The following is an 18,109-nucleotide window of genomic DNA, read 5'->3' on the forward strand; positions in this document are numbered from 1 at the left end:
CCGATAATACTTTTAAGCATCTAGAGGGCGCAATTCTCATTCGATTTGGCCGAAATTTTGTACAACGACTTCTCCCAGGACTTTCAATCGGTCTGAATCGGTTACCGACTTTACTTCTTGAGCCCCTAAGGGACACAATTCTTATAGAAATATTCTTGCACAAGGATTTTTACAAAGGTGTCCAACATTGAATTCAATTATGGTCCCAATCGGGTCGTACCTTGATATAGCTCCAATAACACAACAATTATTATCCATTATCCTATGTTTGCCAAAAAAAGAGATACCGGGCAAAGAACTCGACAAACGCTGTTCATGGTGGAAGGTGTATAATAATCGGCCGGCCAAACTTAGCACGCTTTTACTTGTCTTATTCCAAAAACCCTAAATAAGGCATTTGTTAATGTACTCACTGTATTTGTTCTGGGATTTTCTAATAAAACGACTCATGCGAGTATCCAAATGAGTTTTTCCAACAATTTAATTGGAAAATGATATCGTCCAAGAGATAACACCAATTTGATTTGATTAGTTTTTACTTTATTGTATTAACCGTCATATTCTCGAAAACCAACCAACATCATTCAACCATTTCTGTCTTTTTGCTCCTCCACATGAAATAAACACAATGAAAAATCAATTTAACACTGAGTTCAGCATAATTTAAAGAACAAAACTAAAGAAAAAAAACGCAACTAACCAGTACCAGATAAGTCTGAATATTTATCCCTAAACAGGAAAAGGATGATTTTGATGTCATCCCAAGAGTAGAGAGATTTTTACAATCCGGATAGAGGCCTCCTTAGCTTAGTTTTTAACATGTCTGAATAACATGGATGAAGAAAAGATCAAGTGCAATAAAGCCAAGTATGGTCCAATCCGGTTCATTACCTGATATAGCTCCTATATAAACTGATCTCTTCCGGTAGCAATTCTTATCCAAATGTAAAAAAATCCATGGAGATTTCCTATTATTTGCACTTTCTACTTGCTCACAATAGATTTCAAACTTTGTTAACATTTCACCCACTGTGCCTTCGAATTGATAATTCAATAGTCAATAGCAGCAATACTCCAAAAACTTGTTCATCTATTCATCCTCATCATTGCCTAAATCCCCAATCAGTGTCAGTGTTAAATACAAAATGCGTCGTCTTACACGCATTCTAATGTCCTTCGCATATTGCTATTCTCAATTGTTGGGTGTCATATCGTTTGGGTACAACATCGATACAGGCTATGCCATTAAAAAGACCTACATCACTGTATATACCATCGTAATTAATGTGGTAACAGTGTCTATGGTTCCTTACCTGCTGATGGCCATGAAAATCAAGCCTCACCCCACTGGTCAAGCGGCTTTACATCAGAAGTTGTACATATTCATGATAATGCTACGCCTTGCTGCAGTTCTGCTGACCGTAGCCACCAATTTTTTGCGTCGCAATGATTTCATACGAAACATCAATGACTTGCAACGATTTCGTGAAAATTTCACCAAGAAGCATTGCCTGCGTGCAAAGCATGACAATTTCTTCTCACAACATTTATATGCGAAATTTTTCTCTTCTCTGTTTTGTGAAATAATGATGTTCCTGACTACGTTGCAGATTTTTCGAGTATCCTTCGATGTGACAAATGCTTGGGTCTTGATAACTCTATCTCTACTGGGCACAATACTGAATACTTTAACCTGTCACTACTTCTTCTTAGCTCTTCACCTTCATCTCTTGTTTAACAATATCGCCGATGACCTGGAGGAGATTCTTATTGCGACGGGTAAGCTATTTGAAATGCAACATGCCCAACGTATTTGTCCGGGTGCCTTGATGACACAATGCTGCCAGCTATCCGATCAGGTGGATGATTTGGCCCGGGCCCACAGTAAGTTACTGTTGTTGATGGATCGCTTAAATGGCATGTTTTATATACAGGGCTGCTGTGTACTGCTTTTGTTGTACATGAACAATGTCTGCATGATTTACATGACCTACATGATGGGCCATCATGAACAGTTAATGCACCACATGACAGAGGCAATGGCATGGTTTTTGATTCCCTTTATGATGGGATGGTACTACACGGATGCCTATCTGTTTACATACTTGGTTTTGGGTTTATTTGACTCTGCTGAGCGTACGTATCTGTTGTTGCAGGAACATCAAGCTTGGTTACCAACTTTGGATGAACGCTTGGAGAAAAGTGTAAGTGGAAGGAAATGTCTATGATTTTCATTAATATATAACGAATCTGATGTTGATTTCAGCTACAAAATTTCTCTCTGCAATCATTGGCATTCCCATGTAACCGCACTCTGCTGCACCTCTTTGACTTAACTCGACCCTTGTTTTTTGCCACGCTCAGTTCAACAATGTCCAATGCAATTGTCTTGATTCAATATGATTATAAATTTAGAAAATAATAAAAAAAAAATTGCCAGACAATGGAATACAAATTTTCTTATCGTATACAAACTCCTATCCCACACTATGCCTAGGACATACCTATTCCTTTACTATCCATATTCAACTCCTTCCCTATATCTTTCTTATCTCAAACTGATTAACATCATATATATCCCTATAATTGTACCACTATCCTACACCTATCCCCATTTCTATTCTATACTCTCCTATTCCATCCTATCCGATCATATTCTGCTCTATCTTATCATTATTTTTATCCTATATTCACACTATCCCTTTCCTATCCCTATCATTATCCCTATCTAAGCCTATGAAATCAATACTTATCCTATCCCCATTCCAATCTCGAGCTTATTGTACCCTATCCTATTCTATTTCTAACCTCTTTTATCTAAATCGTATACTTATCCTATCACAAAATTATCCCAATCGGTCCACATCCTACCCTAACGCTATTGATTCACTTACTACACTATCCCATATCCATATCCATCTCCATCTCCATCTACTTTTCCTTCTCTATTTCCTTCTCCTAATGATTAGCGTAGAATAACATAGAGATAGGATCAGGAAAAGTTAGGGATTGGAAAGAGCAGCTATATGAAAAGGTTAAGTAGAGATTTGATAGATTACGGTTTCTATAAGAATAAAAAAAATAGGGTATAAACGGATAGTGGTAGGATAGAATAAAAATGGAATAAAGCAAAAGACGACAGGAAAAGGATAAGGATAAAATAGCGATATGATAGGGATAGGAAAGGACAGGGATACGACAGTTATAGAGATAGTATAGGGATAGGATAAGATAGCGATAAGGATAGGATAAATATAGGATAAGGATTTATTAGTGATAGGATAGGTATATGATAGGGATAGGATATGGATATCGATATGGATATGGATAGTACAAAATAGGGCTAGTGTAGGGATAGGATGGGGTTAGGATTAGGTGAGGATAGGGATAGGGATAGGGATAGGGATAGGGATAGAGATAGAGATAGAGATAGAGATAGAGATAGAGATAGAGATAGAGATAGAGATAGAGATAGAGATAGAGATAGAGATAGAGATAGAGATAGAGATAGAGATAGAGATAGAGATAGAGATAGAGATAGAGATAGAGATAGAGATAGAGATAGAGATAGAGATAGAGATAGAGATAGATATAGAGATAGAGATAGAGATAGAGATAGAGATAGAGATAGAGATAGAGATAGGGATAGAGATAGAGATAGAGATAGGGATAGGGATAGGGATAGGGATGGGGATAGGGATAGGGATAGGGATAGGGATAGGGATAGGGATAGGGATAGGGATAGGGATAGGGATAGGGATAGGGATAGGGATAGGGATAGGGATAGGGATAGGGATAGGGATAGGGATAGGGATAGGGATAGGGATAGGGATAGGGATAGGGATAGGGATAGGGATAGGGATAGGGATAGGGATAGGGATAGGGATAGGGATAGGGATAGGGATAGGGATAGGGATAGGGATAGGGATAGGGATAGGGATAGGGATAGGGATAGGGATAGGGATAGGGATAGGGATAGGGATAGGGATAGGGATAGGGATGGGGATAGGGATAGGGATTGGGATAGGGATAGGGATAGGGATAGGGATAGGGATAGGGATAGGGATAGGGATAGGGATAGGGATAGGGATAGGGATAGGGATAGGGATAGGGATAGGGATAGGGATAGGGATAGGGATAGGGATAGGGATAGGGATAGGGATAGGGATAGGGATAGGGATAGGGATAGGGATAGGGATAGGGATAGGGATAGGGATAGGGATAGGGATAGGGATAGGGATAGGGATAGGGATAGGGATAGGGAAAGGGATAGGGATAGGGATAGGGATAGGGATAGGGATAGGGATAGGGATAGGGATAGGGATAGGGATAGGGATAGGGATAGGGATAGGGATAGGGATAGGGATAGAGTTAGGGATAGGGATAGGGATATGGATATGGATATGGATATGGATATGGATATGGATATGGATATGGATATGGATATGGATAGGGATAGGGATAGGGATATGGATAGGGATAGGGATAGGGATAGGGATAGGGATAGGGATAGGGATAGGGATAGGGATAGGGATAGGGATAGGGATAGGGATAGGGATAGGGATAGGGATAGGGATAGGGATAGGGATAGGGATAGGGATAGGGATAGGGATAGGGATAGGGATAGGGATAGGGATAGGGATAGGGATAGGGATAGGGATAGGGATAGGGATAGGGATAGGGATAGGGATAGGGATAGGGATAGGGATAGGGATAGGGATAGGGATAGGGATAGGGATAGGGATAGGGATAGGGATAGGGATAGGGATAGGGATAGGGATAGGGATAGGGATAGGGATAGGGATAGGGATAGGGATAGGGATAGGGATAGGGATAGGGATAGGGATAGGGATAGGGATAGGGATAGGGATAGGGATAGGGATAGGGATAGGGATAGGGATAGGGATAGGGATAGGGATAGGGATAGGGATAGGGATAGGGATAGGGATAGGGATAGGGATAGGGATAGGGATAGGGATAGGGATAGGGATAGGGATAGGGATAGGGATAGGGATAGGGATAGGGATAGGGATAGGGATAGGGATAGGGATAGGGATAGGGATAGGGATAGGGATAGGGATAGGGATAGGGATAGGGATAGGGATAGGGATAGGGATAGGGATAGGGATAGGGATAGGGATAGGGATAGGGATAGGGATAGGGATAGGGATAGGGATAGGGATAGGGATAGGGATAGGGATAGGGATAGGGATAGGGATAGGGATGGGGATAGGGATAGGGATAGGGATAGGGATAGGGATAGGGATAGGGATAGGGATGGGGATAGGGATAGGGATAGGGATGGGGATAGGGATAGGGATTGGGATTGGGATTGGGATTGGGATTGGGATAGGGATAGGGATAGGGATAGGGATAGGGATAGGGATAGGGATAGGGATAGGGATAGGGATAGGGATAGGGATAGGGATAGGGATAGGGATAGGGATAGGGATAGGGATAGGGATAGGGATAGGGATAGGGATAGGGATAGGGATAGGGATAGGGATAGAGCGATCGTGTAGGGAAGGATCAGGGATTGGGTAGTCATAAGAATAGTATAGGGGATTGAATTAGACTACTCCTGCCGAATATTGTGCAAGTTGAATAGTATTTTTAAATCTTAGGCGCATATAGGCACATTTATTACCCAATTTCACAGTAGTTGTTGACAATGAGTGATGTGGCATTGCCAATCTACATATGTATGTAAAAGAGTTGCGTGATTGACAGACTGACTGATGACTAGCTGATTACAGCCAAGCCCAAACGGGGCTCGAATGTTGGTCTTGGGTTGGACGCCCGAAATAAGCCCGGCTTTGTTGATATTCGTATGTTAAGGTTCTAAATAGTACCAAATAGTACGAAAATGGGTACTATTTGCCCAAGGCAAACGGATTGGAGTAGTAGAATATTTTTGGGCTCAAATTAAAGAGCATCTAGATAAAAATAAGGTTTGAAAAAAAATTGGAATATCGTACCGAAAGTGGGTGAAATAGTGCGTTTAGTGCCGCAATTTGTACTATTTCGTACTTTCTTTGTAAATAGAACCAGAGCTCTCAATTTTTGAACTTAGTAACACTATCGAAACCTTAATTTTGTGATTATAAGAATTTTTGGAAATTTGTACATTTAGGTACTAAATAATATTGGAGATGGTACAAAATTGGTGAACTTTGCACACGAGAGAAAACGTAGATTTATTACCGCAATTGGTACCATTTGGTACTTTCTTTACAGATGGAGCTAGAGGTCTGAAATTAGGCATGTAAGTATAACTAGGAAATAGGTAACTAAATTATCTATTCAAAATTCGTACATTTTGGTACCAAAGTTAGTACCACTGGGAACATTCCTTACAGATGAAGCTAAGATCTGATATTTGGCAAGCTGGTACAACTAGAAAAGTATCATTTTGGTACCAAGATTGGTACAATGTTGTTACGATTTGGTAGTTTCCTTATTGATGGAGTTAATTTGGCATGTAGGTACAACTAAGAAATACATGATTGGTGACTAAAAGATCTATTAAAAACTCATAGATTTTGGTACCAAAATTGGCAAAACTTATGAATTTTTATTTGTTATTATTACTTTTTATTTAATTTTACCATAGTCAACTTGCATCAATAAAATCGTGTACAAAATTGTTTGTGAAACTATGGAAAATAAGGTCTTGAAGTTTATATCAAACATTCCGCAGATGCGTATTGCGGGTGTAAAAAGACTGCGACCGAAAACAATTTTTTCTATCTGAAAGAAAGATAAAGAATTAAATTGAAAATTTTGATAATAACTAAAAAGTACAAACCTCTTGAATTTCTTCAGCTTCGGAAATGTCCCTTGGCTTATAACCATAAAGTATGATGTCCAATTCTGAAATCATGGCCTCCACCCAATTGCATATATTGAAATATATATACATATGAGCCAAAACGCATAGATACAAAGAGTTGCCAAACAGATAGCCATATTGACCCGAGTTCTTTGAGGATATCAGCAGCATTCTGAAGCCAATATAGCCCACCATGGAATTGGAGAGTATTAAGCCTATTTGAATCCACAAAATCATTGGACCATACAGCTCATTAAGCTGCCGGTACAAATTGCGAAGTTGAAAATAAATCAAACTTAATTTGGGATCTACCAGATTCTCACGTAACTGTTGCTTAACAATGGATAGACACTCCTGAATATAGCAAAGCAGCAAGGCATGATGCAACATATTGATATGGTGCACGCTGATCATGCCACACACCAGAAACATGTCAGCAAGTCTATCATATCTACGGTTCAATTGGGCTTCCAACATTTCGACCGTCAATGGCAGACAATGAATCCAGGTTAAGGCACAGTTGCAATAAATCCATTTGCGACAACGAATATCCTTGGGTATGTCCTTACAACGATCCAGGTAAGCTGTGTGAATGGCCATCAGACATTCCAACCATTCTCTTAAACATTTATCTCTATAGCTGCGAGTCAAGACATAGGTGATGATTATGACACTCCTTACAGCCAACAAAATAAAATTGGCATATTTGGCCACCACATTTGTCTCATACAATTGGCCATGGGCAAAATTTGAGGGAATGGCTAATGGCAGGGCAACTACTAAACTCAATGTGGACAGAGTGACATAGAGCGAAATCCAAAAACTTTCTTTTTTCAACTGCCGCTTCTTCAAATCGAGCCTTAGAACTGTTGATGACACTATAACGCTGTAATTATTCAAGATGGCCAAAAGCCAATACTGCCAACGTTTCATGGTTGGCAAAAACTGTGGGAACTAAATTAACGAATGTTTTGTTAGATTCTGTTGGTTTTGTATAGCCCAACACCTTGGGATAGGGGGTGTTAAAGGTTTGTTGGACCGTTTGCAACATATCGAAGTATGCTCTTTTAAGCCTTTCGAATATACAATAATATATAGTCGGTGTAAAAATCGTAGATAATTTAGTCTAACTGTCCTTGTGTATGCATAGATTTTTTTTTCTTTTACGGAATATATCTTCCTAGGGGCACAGAAATCCTATTCCTTGCCCGCTTTTGTTTACATTTTACAGAGGTAGAGAGTTATTATTGAACCTCCGGCCTTTATGGCGAATATGGTGAACATCGGTCCACTTTCCGATATGGCCTCCATATCTGCCGATTTGATTTCTTTGCGGCACAGTAGACATATTTTTCGTAGAATTTTTGGAAAATTCATGGTGCTGGGTATTCTAAATTCGGCACGGTCAAACTCACTGCATTTCTACTTCTTTGTGTCTATGAATGAAATATTACTTGCTGAGCGCAGATAGTTATCGCTTAATGACTTTTATTCAATTGATTAAATTATTGATTCATATTTGTAAGGCCATAATGGCAATGAAATGAATAAACAATGACATTATTGTGGATTTTCAACAAAGACAAACCCATCACAAAGTTTACTCTCATGTGATGGCCTGATTAAATTAAAAAAAAAAAATGTGCCGGAGAGCTACAATGATTGTTTATACACTACCGCTGTACAGTGGGATAGAATCGAAAAAACAAAGGTCATGGGAGAAGCCATTGTACAAAATTACAGCAAAATCGAATGGGAATTGCGCCCTCTAGTGGCTCAGGAGTTCATGATCCAAGATCGGTTTATATGACAGCTGCATCAGGTTATGAGCCGATTCGAACCATTCTTAGCACAGTTGTTGGAAGTCATAAAAAAATACTTCATGCTAAATTACAGCCAAATTGGATGAGAATTGCGCCCTTCAGTGGCTCAAGAAGTCGAGATCCTAGATCGGCTTATATGGCAGCTGTATCAGGATACTAACCGAATTGAACCATACTTGGCACATTTGTTGGAAGTTCTAACAAAACACTTCATGCTAAATTTCAGCCAAATCGGATGAGAATTGCGCCCTCTAGGAAGTCACGATCCCAGATCGGTTTATGTGGCAGCTGTATCAGGTTGTGTTATTGTGCAAAATTTCAAGCGCCAAGCTTTATTCCTTCGAATTAGATTTCGACAGACAGACAGACGGACGGACGGACACTGCTAGATCGGGTTCAAATAGATACAAATATTGGGTTGCCCAAAAAGTAATTGCGGTTCTTTTAAAAGAAAGTAAATGCATTTTTAATAAAACTTAGAATGAACTTTAATCAAATATACTTTCTTTACACTTTTTTTCTAAAGCAAGCTAAAAGTAACAGCTGATAACTGACCTATAGTGGGGAGTATAACTAAGTAAAGAATTGCCATTTTAGAATGGATAGCGATAACTTATTGAAGTTTTGAATGGTTAGAGATGTGCAAACTTTTAAAACCCTTGCAGGTCGGGGAGCCTCTTGGCAGACCTCGGCATTTTGAATATTTGTGCGGGCTACCAAATTTTGTGTTTGTGGTCCGCCTTCCAAAAATGTTTTTTTTTATCCATTTCCGACCTTATAAAGACGATCTAGCCATGTCCTTCTGTCTGTCTGTTGAAATCATGCCACAGTCTTTAAAATTGGGGATATGGAGCTGAAACGTTGCACAGATTCGTATATATCCGGCTATATTTTGACATAGCCCCCATAAGGACCGATCATGGGCCCATAAAAATCACATTATTACGAAATCTGGTAAAACGAGTCGCATTCGTCATTCGAACCGAGTATGGAAAGTTCGGACTATATGTGGATATAGCAGCCATATATACCTATCCCCCGATTTAAGGTCTTTGGTCCATAGAAGTCTCATTTATTAACCGATTTGGTTGAAAATTGGTATAACGAGTTGCGCTAAGTCTCTCGACATTCGAACAGAGTATGGTAAAGTTCGGACTATATTTGGATATAGCTGCCATATCTTCCAATCTCCCGTATTAGGGTCTTGGGCCCATAAAAATCGCATTTATTATCCGATTTCGCTGAAATTTGACACAACAATTTGCCCTAGGCCTCTCGACATTCGAACCGAGTATGCTTAGAATCTTACTGTATTTGGATATACCTGTCATATATACCGATCTCCCGATTTAAGGTCTTGGGCCCATAAAATAGCATTTATCATCCGATTTTATTGAAATTTGCCACAACGAGTTGCGCTAGGCCTCTCGACATTCAAAACGATTATGGTAAAGATCGGACTATATGTGGATATTGCTTTCATATATACCGATATCACTAATTAGGGTTTTGAACCCATAAAAGGCGCATTTATTAACCTATTTCCCTGAAATTTGACACAGTAAACGGAGTTAGGCCCCTAGATATACATGTTAAGTATGGCCTAGATCGGTCTATATTTGAATATAGCTCCCATACAAACCGAACTTGCGATTTGAGCTCTTAAGCTCCTGGAAGCTGCAATCGTTAACTGATTTGTCTGAAATTTTGCATGTAGTGTTCTGTTATGACTTTCCACAATCGAGGAGTACAAGGTTGCAAAAATGTGGTAATTTTTCAAGCTCACGATTTTATCAAACGACATCTCCTTATCATTTATATCAATTCTTTATTCTTTATTATAACAAAATATATGCTAACCAATCTCATTGCAGCTGGCTGACCATCAAGCACTAAGATTTTTAATTTTGTCATAGTCGACCTGCATCAAGACAATCGTGTACATTATGGTTTGCGTTACTATGGACAATAAAGTTTTCGAGTTAATATCAAACATGCCGCAAATGCGAACTTGCGAACCCAGCAAGCTGCGACTAAAGCATAACTTTTCTATCTAGAAAAATATTCAAAAATGTTTTCAATAAAATCGCCAAGTTTTGGCATATATCGTATAGCTTACATACCTCTTGATATTGTTCAGCTTCCGCAACAGCATTGGCATTGTAGCCAAACAATACAACACCCATTTCCTTAATCTTAGTCTCGATCCAATCACCTATCATGAAATATATATACATGTGCAGTAGTAGATACAAATAGGAGCTGCTACCAAATAGATAAGCATATTGGCTAGTGGGCGTCGAAGGTATCAGCAGCGACATAGTGCCAATATAGCCCACCATAGAGTTGGACAGAATCAAACCGGTCTGTATGCATAACATCAAGGGCCCATACAGCCCATTAAGCTGCCTATGCAAAGCACGCAGTTGAAAATAAATCAAACTTAATTTAGGATCCCAAAGATGCCGATGCAGTTGCTCCTTCAAAATGGATAGATGCTCCTGTACATAACAGAGCAGCATAGCATGATGCAGCATATAGACATGTTGAGTGCCTACCATGGCGCCCACCAGATACATATCCATAAAGTGGGCATATCTTCCACTAAAAAGGGACCAAATCACTTCGCCACTCAATGGTATGCAATGTAGGCAGGTTAAGATGCAGTTACAATATATCCATTTGCGACAGCCTTTATCCTTTGGCACATCCTTAAAGCGATTAAAGTAGTTAACTTGCTTTTCGAATATCTCTTCCAACCATTTCTTCAATTGTTCATCCCTTCCATGTCGCGTCAGGGCAAAGGTGGTGATTGTGACTGCTCTCAGCAATATTAACATATGATGGGCATATTTGGCCACCGGATTTGTGTCATATAATTGGGCATAGGGTACATTTGAACATATAGCATATGGTAGTCCTAGTACCATACTCAATTGGAATGTAATTGCATAGACGGATAACCAACGGTTTGCTTTTATCACCTGTCATGTTTGCAAATCAACCCTTAGGACAGTCGACGCGACCACAAGGCTGCAGTAATTAAAGCTGACAAAAAGCCAATGTTCCCAACGTTTCATGTTTGAAAATGCCAAGTAAACTTGCGTTAGTTTGTACCTACGCTTTGACTGTGCCGGCTAGACTCTTCATTAAAAAAGGACTGCAAAGGTTAATGTAGTCTCTTTGTTGACATTTGATAGTAATCGTTCAATGATTTCGGTTAAATAATTCATATCAAAGAGTAATGGAAGAATTGTAACATAGGATCACAAAAATATTGAAATTTATTGATACCATTTTATTTTTATTATTAAATTTTTCTTCGGCTTGAGGTATTTTCTCTTTAATAAAATTCACTGGATTTCGGGTATTTTTAATCAAATTTTATTTTCATTTCGTTTATTTGCGGTCAATATTTCGATTACCGCCGGTAATCCATTCATCATCCATCCATCATCCATACATGATCCATCCATCATTAATCCATCATCTATCCATCATCCATCCATTCATCATCCATCCTTCCATCCATCATCCATCCATCATCCATCCATCATCCATCCATCATCCATCCATCATCCATCCATCATCCATCCATCATCCATCCATCATCCATCCATCATCCATCCATCATCCATCCATCATCCATCCATCATCCATCCATCATCCATCCATCATCCATCCATCATCCATCCATCATCCATCCATCATCCATCCATCATCCATCCATCATCCATCCATCATCCATCCATCATCCATCCATCATCCATCCATCATCCATCCATCATCCATCCATCATCCATCCATCATCCATCCATCATCCATCCATCATCCATCCATCATCCATCCATCATCCATCCATCATCCATCCATCATCCATCCATCATCCATCCATCATCCATCCATCATCCATCCATCATCCATCCATCATCCATCCATCATCCATCCATCATCCATCCATCATCCATCCATCATCCATCCATCATCCATCCATCATCCATCCATCATCCATCCATCATCCATCCATCATCCATCCATCATCCATCCATCATCCTTCCATCTTTCATCCATTCATCCCACACCCATTCAAAACCATCCAACCATCCATCCGTCATCTATCTATCATCCATCTATCCACTATCCATCATCTATATATCATCTATCCACTATTCAACCATCCATCCATCTAGCACCAATCCATTATGCTTCGATAACCCAATCAACATCCATCCATTATCCTTCCATCATCTCAACATTATCTATCATAGCCTATTTATTATCCATCCATTCATCCATCTGGCACCCATTCATTATCCTTCCATAACACTTTAACTTTCTATCCGTTATCTTTTCACCATCTATACCCTAACCAACATCATAGCATATGTATGTATATGTATCCATATATTTGCCATCAACCGTCCATCTATAATGTACCATAATCCATCCAAAATCATCATCCATCTATTATCCATCCAAATCCCCTCAATTATCATTCAATAAACCCTCCAACATCAATCTATTATTTATCTGCATTTGGATACCGTAAATAAACTATCATCACCATTTGTATAACGCGAATAAAGTATTTACAACCAGTGGGAAAAGTGGATAAAGCAAATTCATCATTTTAATAACGTGGATGGAGAATAATCACCATTTGTATAACGAGGAAAAAGTATATTCACAATTTGGATGACGTGGATAAAGTATCATCACAATTCGCATACCGTGGATAAAATATCGACACCCCTTTGATAACACCCATAATGTATTTACAACAACTGGGTAACATGGTTAAAGTTTCATCAGCATTTGGTCAACGTGGATAAAGTATTATCACCATTTAGTTCGTGTGGATAAAGTATCGACACCCTTCGGATAACGTGGATAATGTATTTATAACAATTGGGTATCGTAAATACATGATCTTCTGCACATGATCCATTCATCGTCCATGAAATGATTCAATCATAATCTCTATAACATCCATCCATTTACCATACATTATCCATAATCATTGATTCTCCATTCACCGATCCATAGTTTATTCATCCCTCTAGCATTCATCCATTTAACAGCCATTATCTATCCATTTCCTGTCTAAGATCCATTCATAATCCCTGAAACATCCAATCATCTTTCCACCATCATCCTTCTATCATTAATTTTTTGAACACATACATCCACCATTATTCGTGTATCCATCCATCATCCATCTATCACCCCTTTACAATTTTAATAATTTTTTTCAGTGTATCTCCCTGTCTGTTCAGCAATTAACTTTATGTCAATCATGATTACAATCTGAAGGTAGCCAAGCATTTCTCATAATTCTAAACTCACTCGACCACTGCCACATATTGTACATTGCACCAGTTCATTGTCCACCTTCAACGATGACACGTTGCCATTACTGGGCCATTAACCTGTTGGTAGTTTTTAGTATATATTTGGGAGCCACTGCCTTGAGGGTGGATGCGCGAAATCGTCGTTTAAAGAAACCACCCAAATGGTTTGATATTCTAGTTGTAATTGGAGATTTAACATTTATGGCTTGCGTTCCATTTGCGGTACTTAGAAACATGAGCCATGGTCAACTCTATCTGAAGAACCCTGTGGCAAAATATGCCAATTATGCCACAATTCTGGCCAGATTCATATTAATAGCCCTCTTTGCCTTGTCTCGCAAACGCAGAGATGATCAATTGTCCAAATGGCTGGAAGCAATGTTTGATATGCAAAAATTCTACTTTGATCGCTTCAAGGATATACCAAAGGATACCACTCATCGCAAATGGCTGTATTTGAATGGAGTGTTTACAGGCGTTCACCTAACGGCAGTTGTGAATGACATATTTTCAGCTTTCGCCAGAGGTCAAGCATCGGTGGCCATAGATCTGTACCCCTTGTGTGGCATGCTGGGCATACAGCACTTGTTTATGCTGCAGCATGCCATACTGCTGTGCCATTTGCGAGAATGTCTCTCGATGTTGAATAATCAGTTGCTGCTGAAATGTATGGATCCAAAACTGGGTTTGATTTATTCGCAAACCATTGTGCAGCTGCAAGAACTGAATCGTATCTATAGTCCTGTCAACCTTTGGATACTGGTGTGCTTAATAATCTCCAACTCAATGGCCGGCTTCATAGGCATGTTAAAAGTAATGCTGCCGCAAACCTTTAACTCCAACAGTTATATCTACCTATTTGGTAACATTTTCTATTTCACGCTATTGCTGCATATGTATTTGTATTTCGCTATATGTGATTGGGTGCTGGTAACTGCCAAAGAAACGGAAATTGTGCTTTTGGACTATGCCAGCATTAGGTCAATGAGTCGATCCAACGAGGAAGAGGTTTGTTATATTGGGTTGCCCAAAAAGTAATTGCGGATTTTTCATATAGTCGGCGTTGACACATTTTTTCACAGCTTGTGACTCTGTAATTGCATTCTTTCTTCTGTCAGTTATCAGCTGTTACTTTTAGCTTGCTTTAGAAAAAAAGTGTAAAAAAGTATATTTGATTAAAGTTCGTTCTAAGTTTTATTAAAAATGCATTTACTTTCTTTTAAAAATCCGCAATTACTTTTTGGGCAACCCAATAGTTATGGTACTCAAATCTATTTTCAATTTTCAAACATCTCTTGCAATTTTATAGATTGAAAAACTGGCATTGTGCCGCCGGCTAATGAGGCATGATATAAATATTTGTGGCATGCTAAACCTTAATTTAAACACTTTATTCTCCATTGTGGCCCAAACAACATTGTACATAATCATAATGATACAAATTGATTACGAATATCTTAATATATAAAAAAAAAATATCGACTAAACTGATTGTATTATCGTTTTCTATGGGTCTAGAAGTAAAAGAACTTTATTAACTGGATAATGTATTTTCAGTAATTGGATAGCGTGAATAACATATTTGCGTCAATTGGATAAAGCGGCTGATGTATTTACATCAATTGGATAACGTGGATAACGTGGATAATGTATTTAAATCAATTGGATAACGCGAATAATGTAATTACATCAATTGAATAACGTGGATAATATATTTACGTCAATTGGATAACGTGGCTACTGTATTTACATCTATTGGATAACGCAGATAGTGTATTTATATTCATTGAATAATGTGGATAATGTATTTACAACAACTCAATAACGTGGATAATGTATTTACATTAACTGGATATGGTAGTAACATCAATTAGATAACGTGAATAGTGCATTTACATCAGTTAAATAACGTGGATAATGTATTGAAATCAATAAGATAACGTGAATAACATATTTACATCAATTAAATAACGTGGATAATGTATTGACATCAATTCGATAGCGTGGGTATTTTAATTACATCATTTGGATGATGTGGATAATATTTTTACATCAATTAAATAACATGGATAAAATATTAACATCAATTTGATAACGTGGATAATATATTTACATCAATAAAATAACATGGACAATGTTTTAACATCAACTGGATAATGTGGATAATATATTAACATCAATTGGATTATGCAGATAATGCATTTACATCGATTGGCTAATGCGGATAATGTATTTGTATCTATCGGATAAAGTGGATAATGTGTCTACATCAACTGGATGACACGTGGATAACGTATTTACATCAATTGGATAACGGGGACAATGTATGTACTTTATTTGGATAAGATATTTATATCAATTGGATTACGTGGATACTGTATTTACATCAACTAGATAACGTGAATAATGCATTTACATCAATTAGATAATGTATTTATATAAACTGGATCATGGATAATTAATTAACATCAATTGGATGATGTGGATAATTTATTTACATCAATTGGATAGCGTTAATAAGTATATACATCAATTGGATTACGTGGGTAATGTATTTACATCAATTGGATAACGAGGATAATGTATTTACATCAATTGCGTAACGTGGATGATATAATTGCATCAGTCGGATAACGTGGATAATGTGTTTATATCAATTATATAATGCGGATAATGTATTTGCATCGTTTAGATAATGCATTTACTTTAATTGGACAACGTGGCAAATGTGTTTATATCAATTGGATAACGTGGATAATGTGTTTATATCAACTGGATAACATCGATATATCATATCAATTAGATAACGTGGTACATTAATTGGACAACGTGGCAAATGTGTTTATATCAATCGGATAACGTGAACAATGTGTTTACATCAATTGGATAACGTGAATAAAGATAATGGGGATAAAGTAAATACACCATGACAATAGGGTGGATAATATATTAGCATCAATTGGATAACGTGGATAATGTATTAATACATAAAGATAACGTATATAAAGAATCTAAAGATGCCTTGGATAAAACACTGCACTATTAACATTACGTGGATAAAGTATCTACACCATGAGAAAAGGGTGAATAATGTATTAACATCAATTGGATAACGTGGATAAAGTACCAATACCGTTTGTGTAGCGAGAATAGAGTATCTACAACGTTCGAGTAACGAGGATAAAGTACCTACACCGTTAAGGTATGGCCGAGAATGTACCTGCACCATTTGTATATCGTGGATAAAGTATCTGTATCATTTGGTTAACATGGATCAAGTACCTATACCATTTGGGTAATGTGGATAAAGTATCTACACCATTTGGATAATGTGGATAAAGTACTTACGCCATTTGGCGTACACCATCTAGACACGTGGGTAATTTAAATTTATAATTTTTTGGACAAAGTGTGTAAAGAAACCTTAGTATTCGGATAACATGGTTAAAGGGTCAACACCATTTGGATAGATTTGATAAGTACAATATTTACGCTGTGAGAATAACGTGGATAAAGTATCCACATTATTTTGATAAAGCGGAGACGGAACCTACTCCATCCAAATATAGTATATTCACACTTTGGGCTACGTGGATAGAATATTAACGGCATTTGGGTTACCTGGATAAAATCTATACCTTATAAAGGGTGATTTTTTTGAGGTTAGGATTTTCATGCATTAGTATTTGACAGATCACGTGGGATTTCAGACATGGTGTCAAAGAGAAAGATGCTCAGTATGCTTTGACATTTCATCATGAATAGACTTACTAACGAGCAACGCTTGCAAATCATTGAATTTTATTACCAAAATCAGTGTTCGGTTCGAAATGTGTTCATTCACCGTAACGTTGCGTCCAACAGCATCTTTGAAAAAATACGGTCCAATGATTCCACCAGCGTACAAACCACACCAAACAGTGCATTTTTCGGGATGCATGGGCAGTTCTTAAACGGCTTCTGGTTGCTCTTCACTCCAAATGCGGCAATTTTGCTTATTTACGTAGCCATTCAACCAGAAATGAGCCTCATCGCTGAACAAAATTTGTCAAAATTTAAACACATTTCGAACCGAACACTGATTTTGGTAATAAAATTCAATG

General features: G+C 38.0%; 2 protein-coding genes across 2 annotated transcripts; both read left to right on the forward strand.

Annotated features, from left to right (window-relative positions):
* The first annotated feature begins 1,145 nt into the window (after positions 1–1,145).
* LOC106082534 (putative gustatory receptor 36b) lies at positions 1,146–2,011 on the forward strand. The gene is made up of 2 exons (XM_013245101.2): positions 1,146–1,884; positions 1,935–2,011. Exons 1-2 carry the CDS (start codon positions 1,146–1,148, stop codon positions 2,009–2,011), a joined length of 816 nt encoding a protein of 271 aa, XP_013100555.2.
* A 12,043-nt stretch (positions 2,012–14,054) lies between these two features.
* On the forward strand, positions 14,055–15,474 carry LOC106082533 (putative gustatory receptor 22a). The gene is made up of 2 exons (XM_013245100.2): positions 14,055–15,014; positions 15,316–15,474. The coding sequence occupies exons 1-2, from the start codon at positions 14,055–14,057 to the stop codon at positions 15,472–15,474; spliced, it is 1,119 nt and encodes a 372-aa protein (XP_013100554.2).
* The last annotated feature ends 2,635 nt before the right edge of the window (positions 15,475–18,109 follow it).

This window comes from Stomoxys calcitrans, chromosome 5, assembly GCF_963082655.1.
Source record: "Stomoxys calcitrans chromosome 5, idStoCalc2.1, whole genome shotgun sequence".
Taxonomy (NCBI): Eukaryota; Metazoa; Arthropoda; class Insecta; order Diptera; family Muscidae; genus Stomoxys; species Stomoxys calcitrans.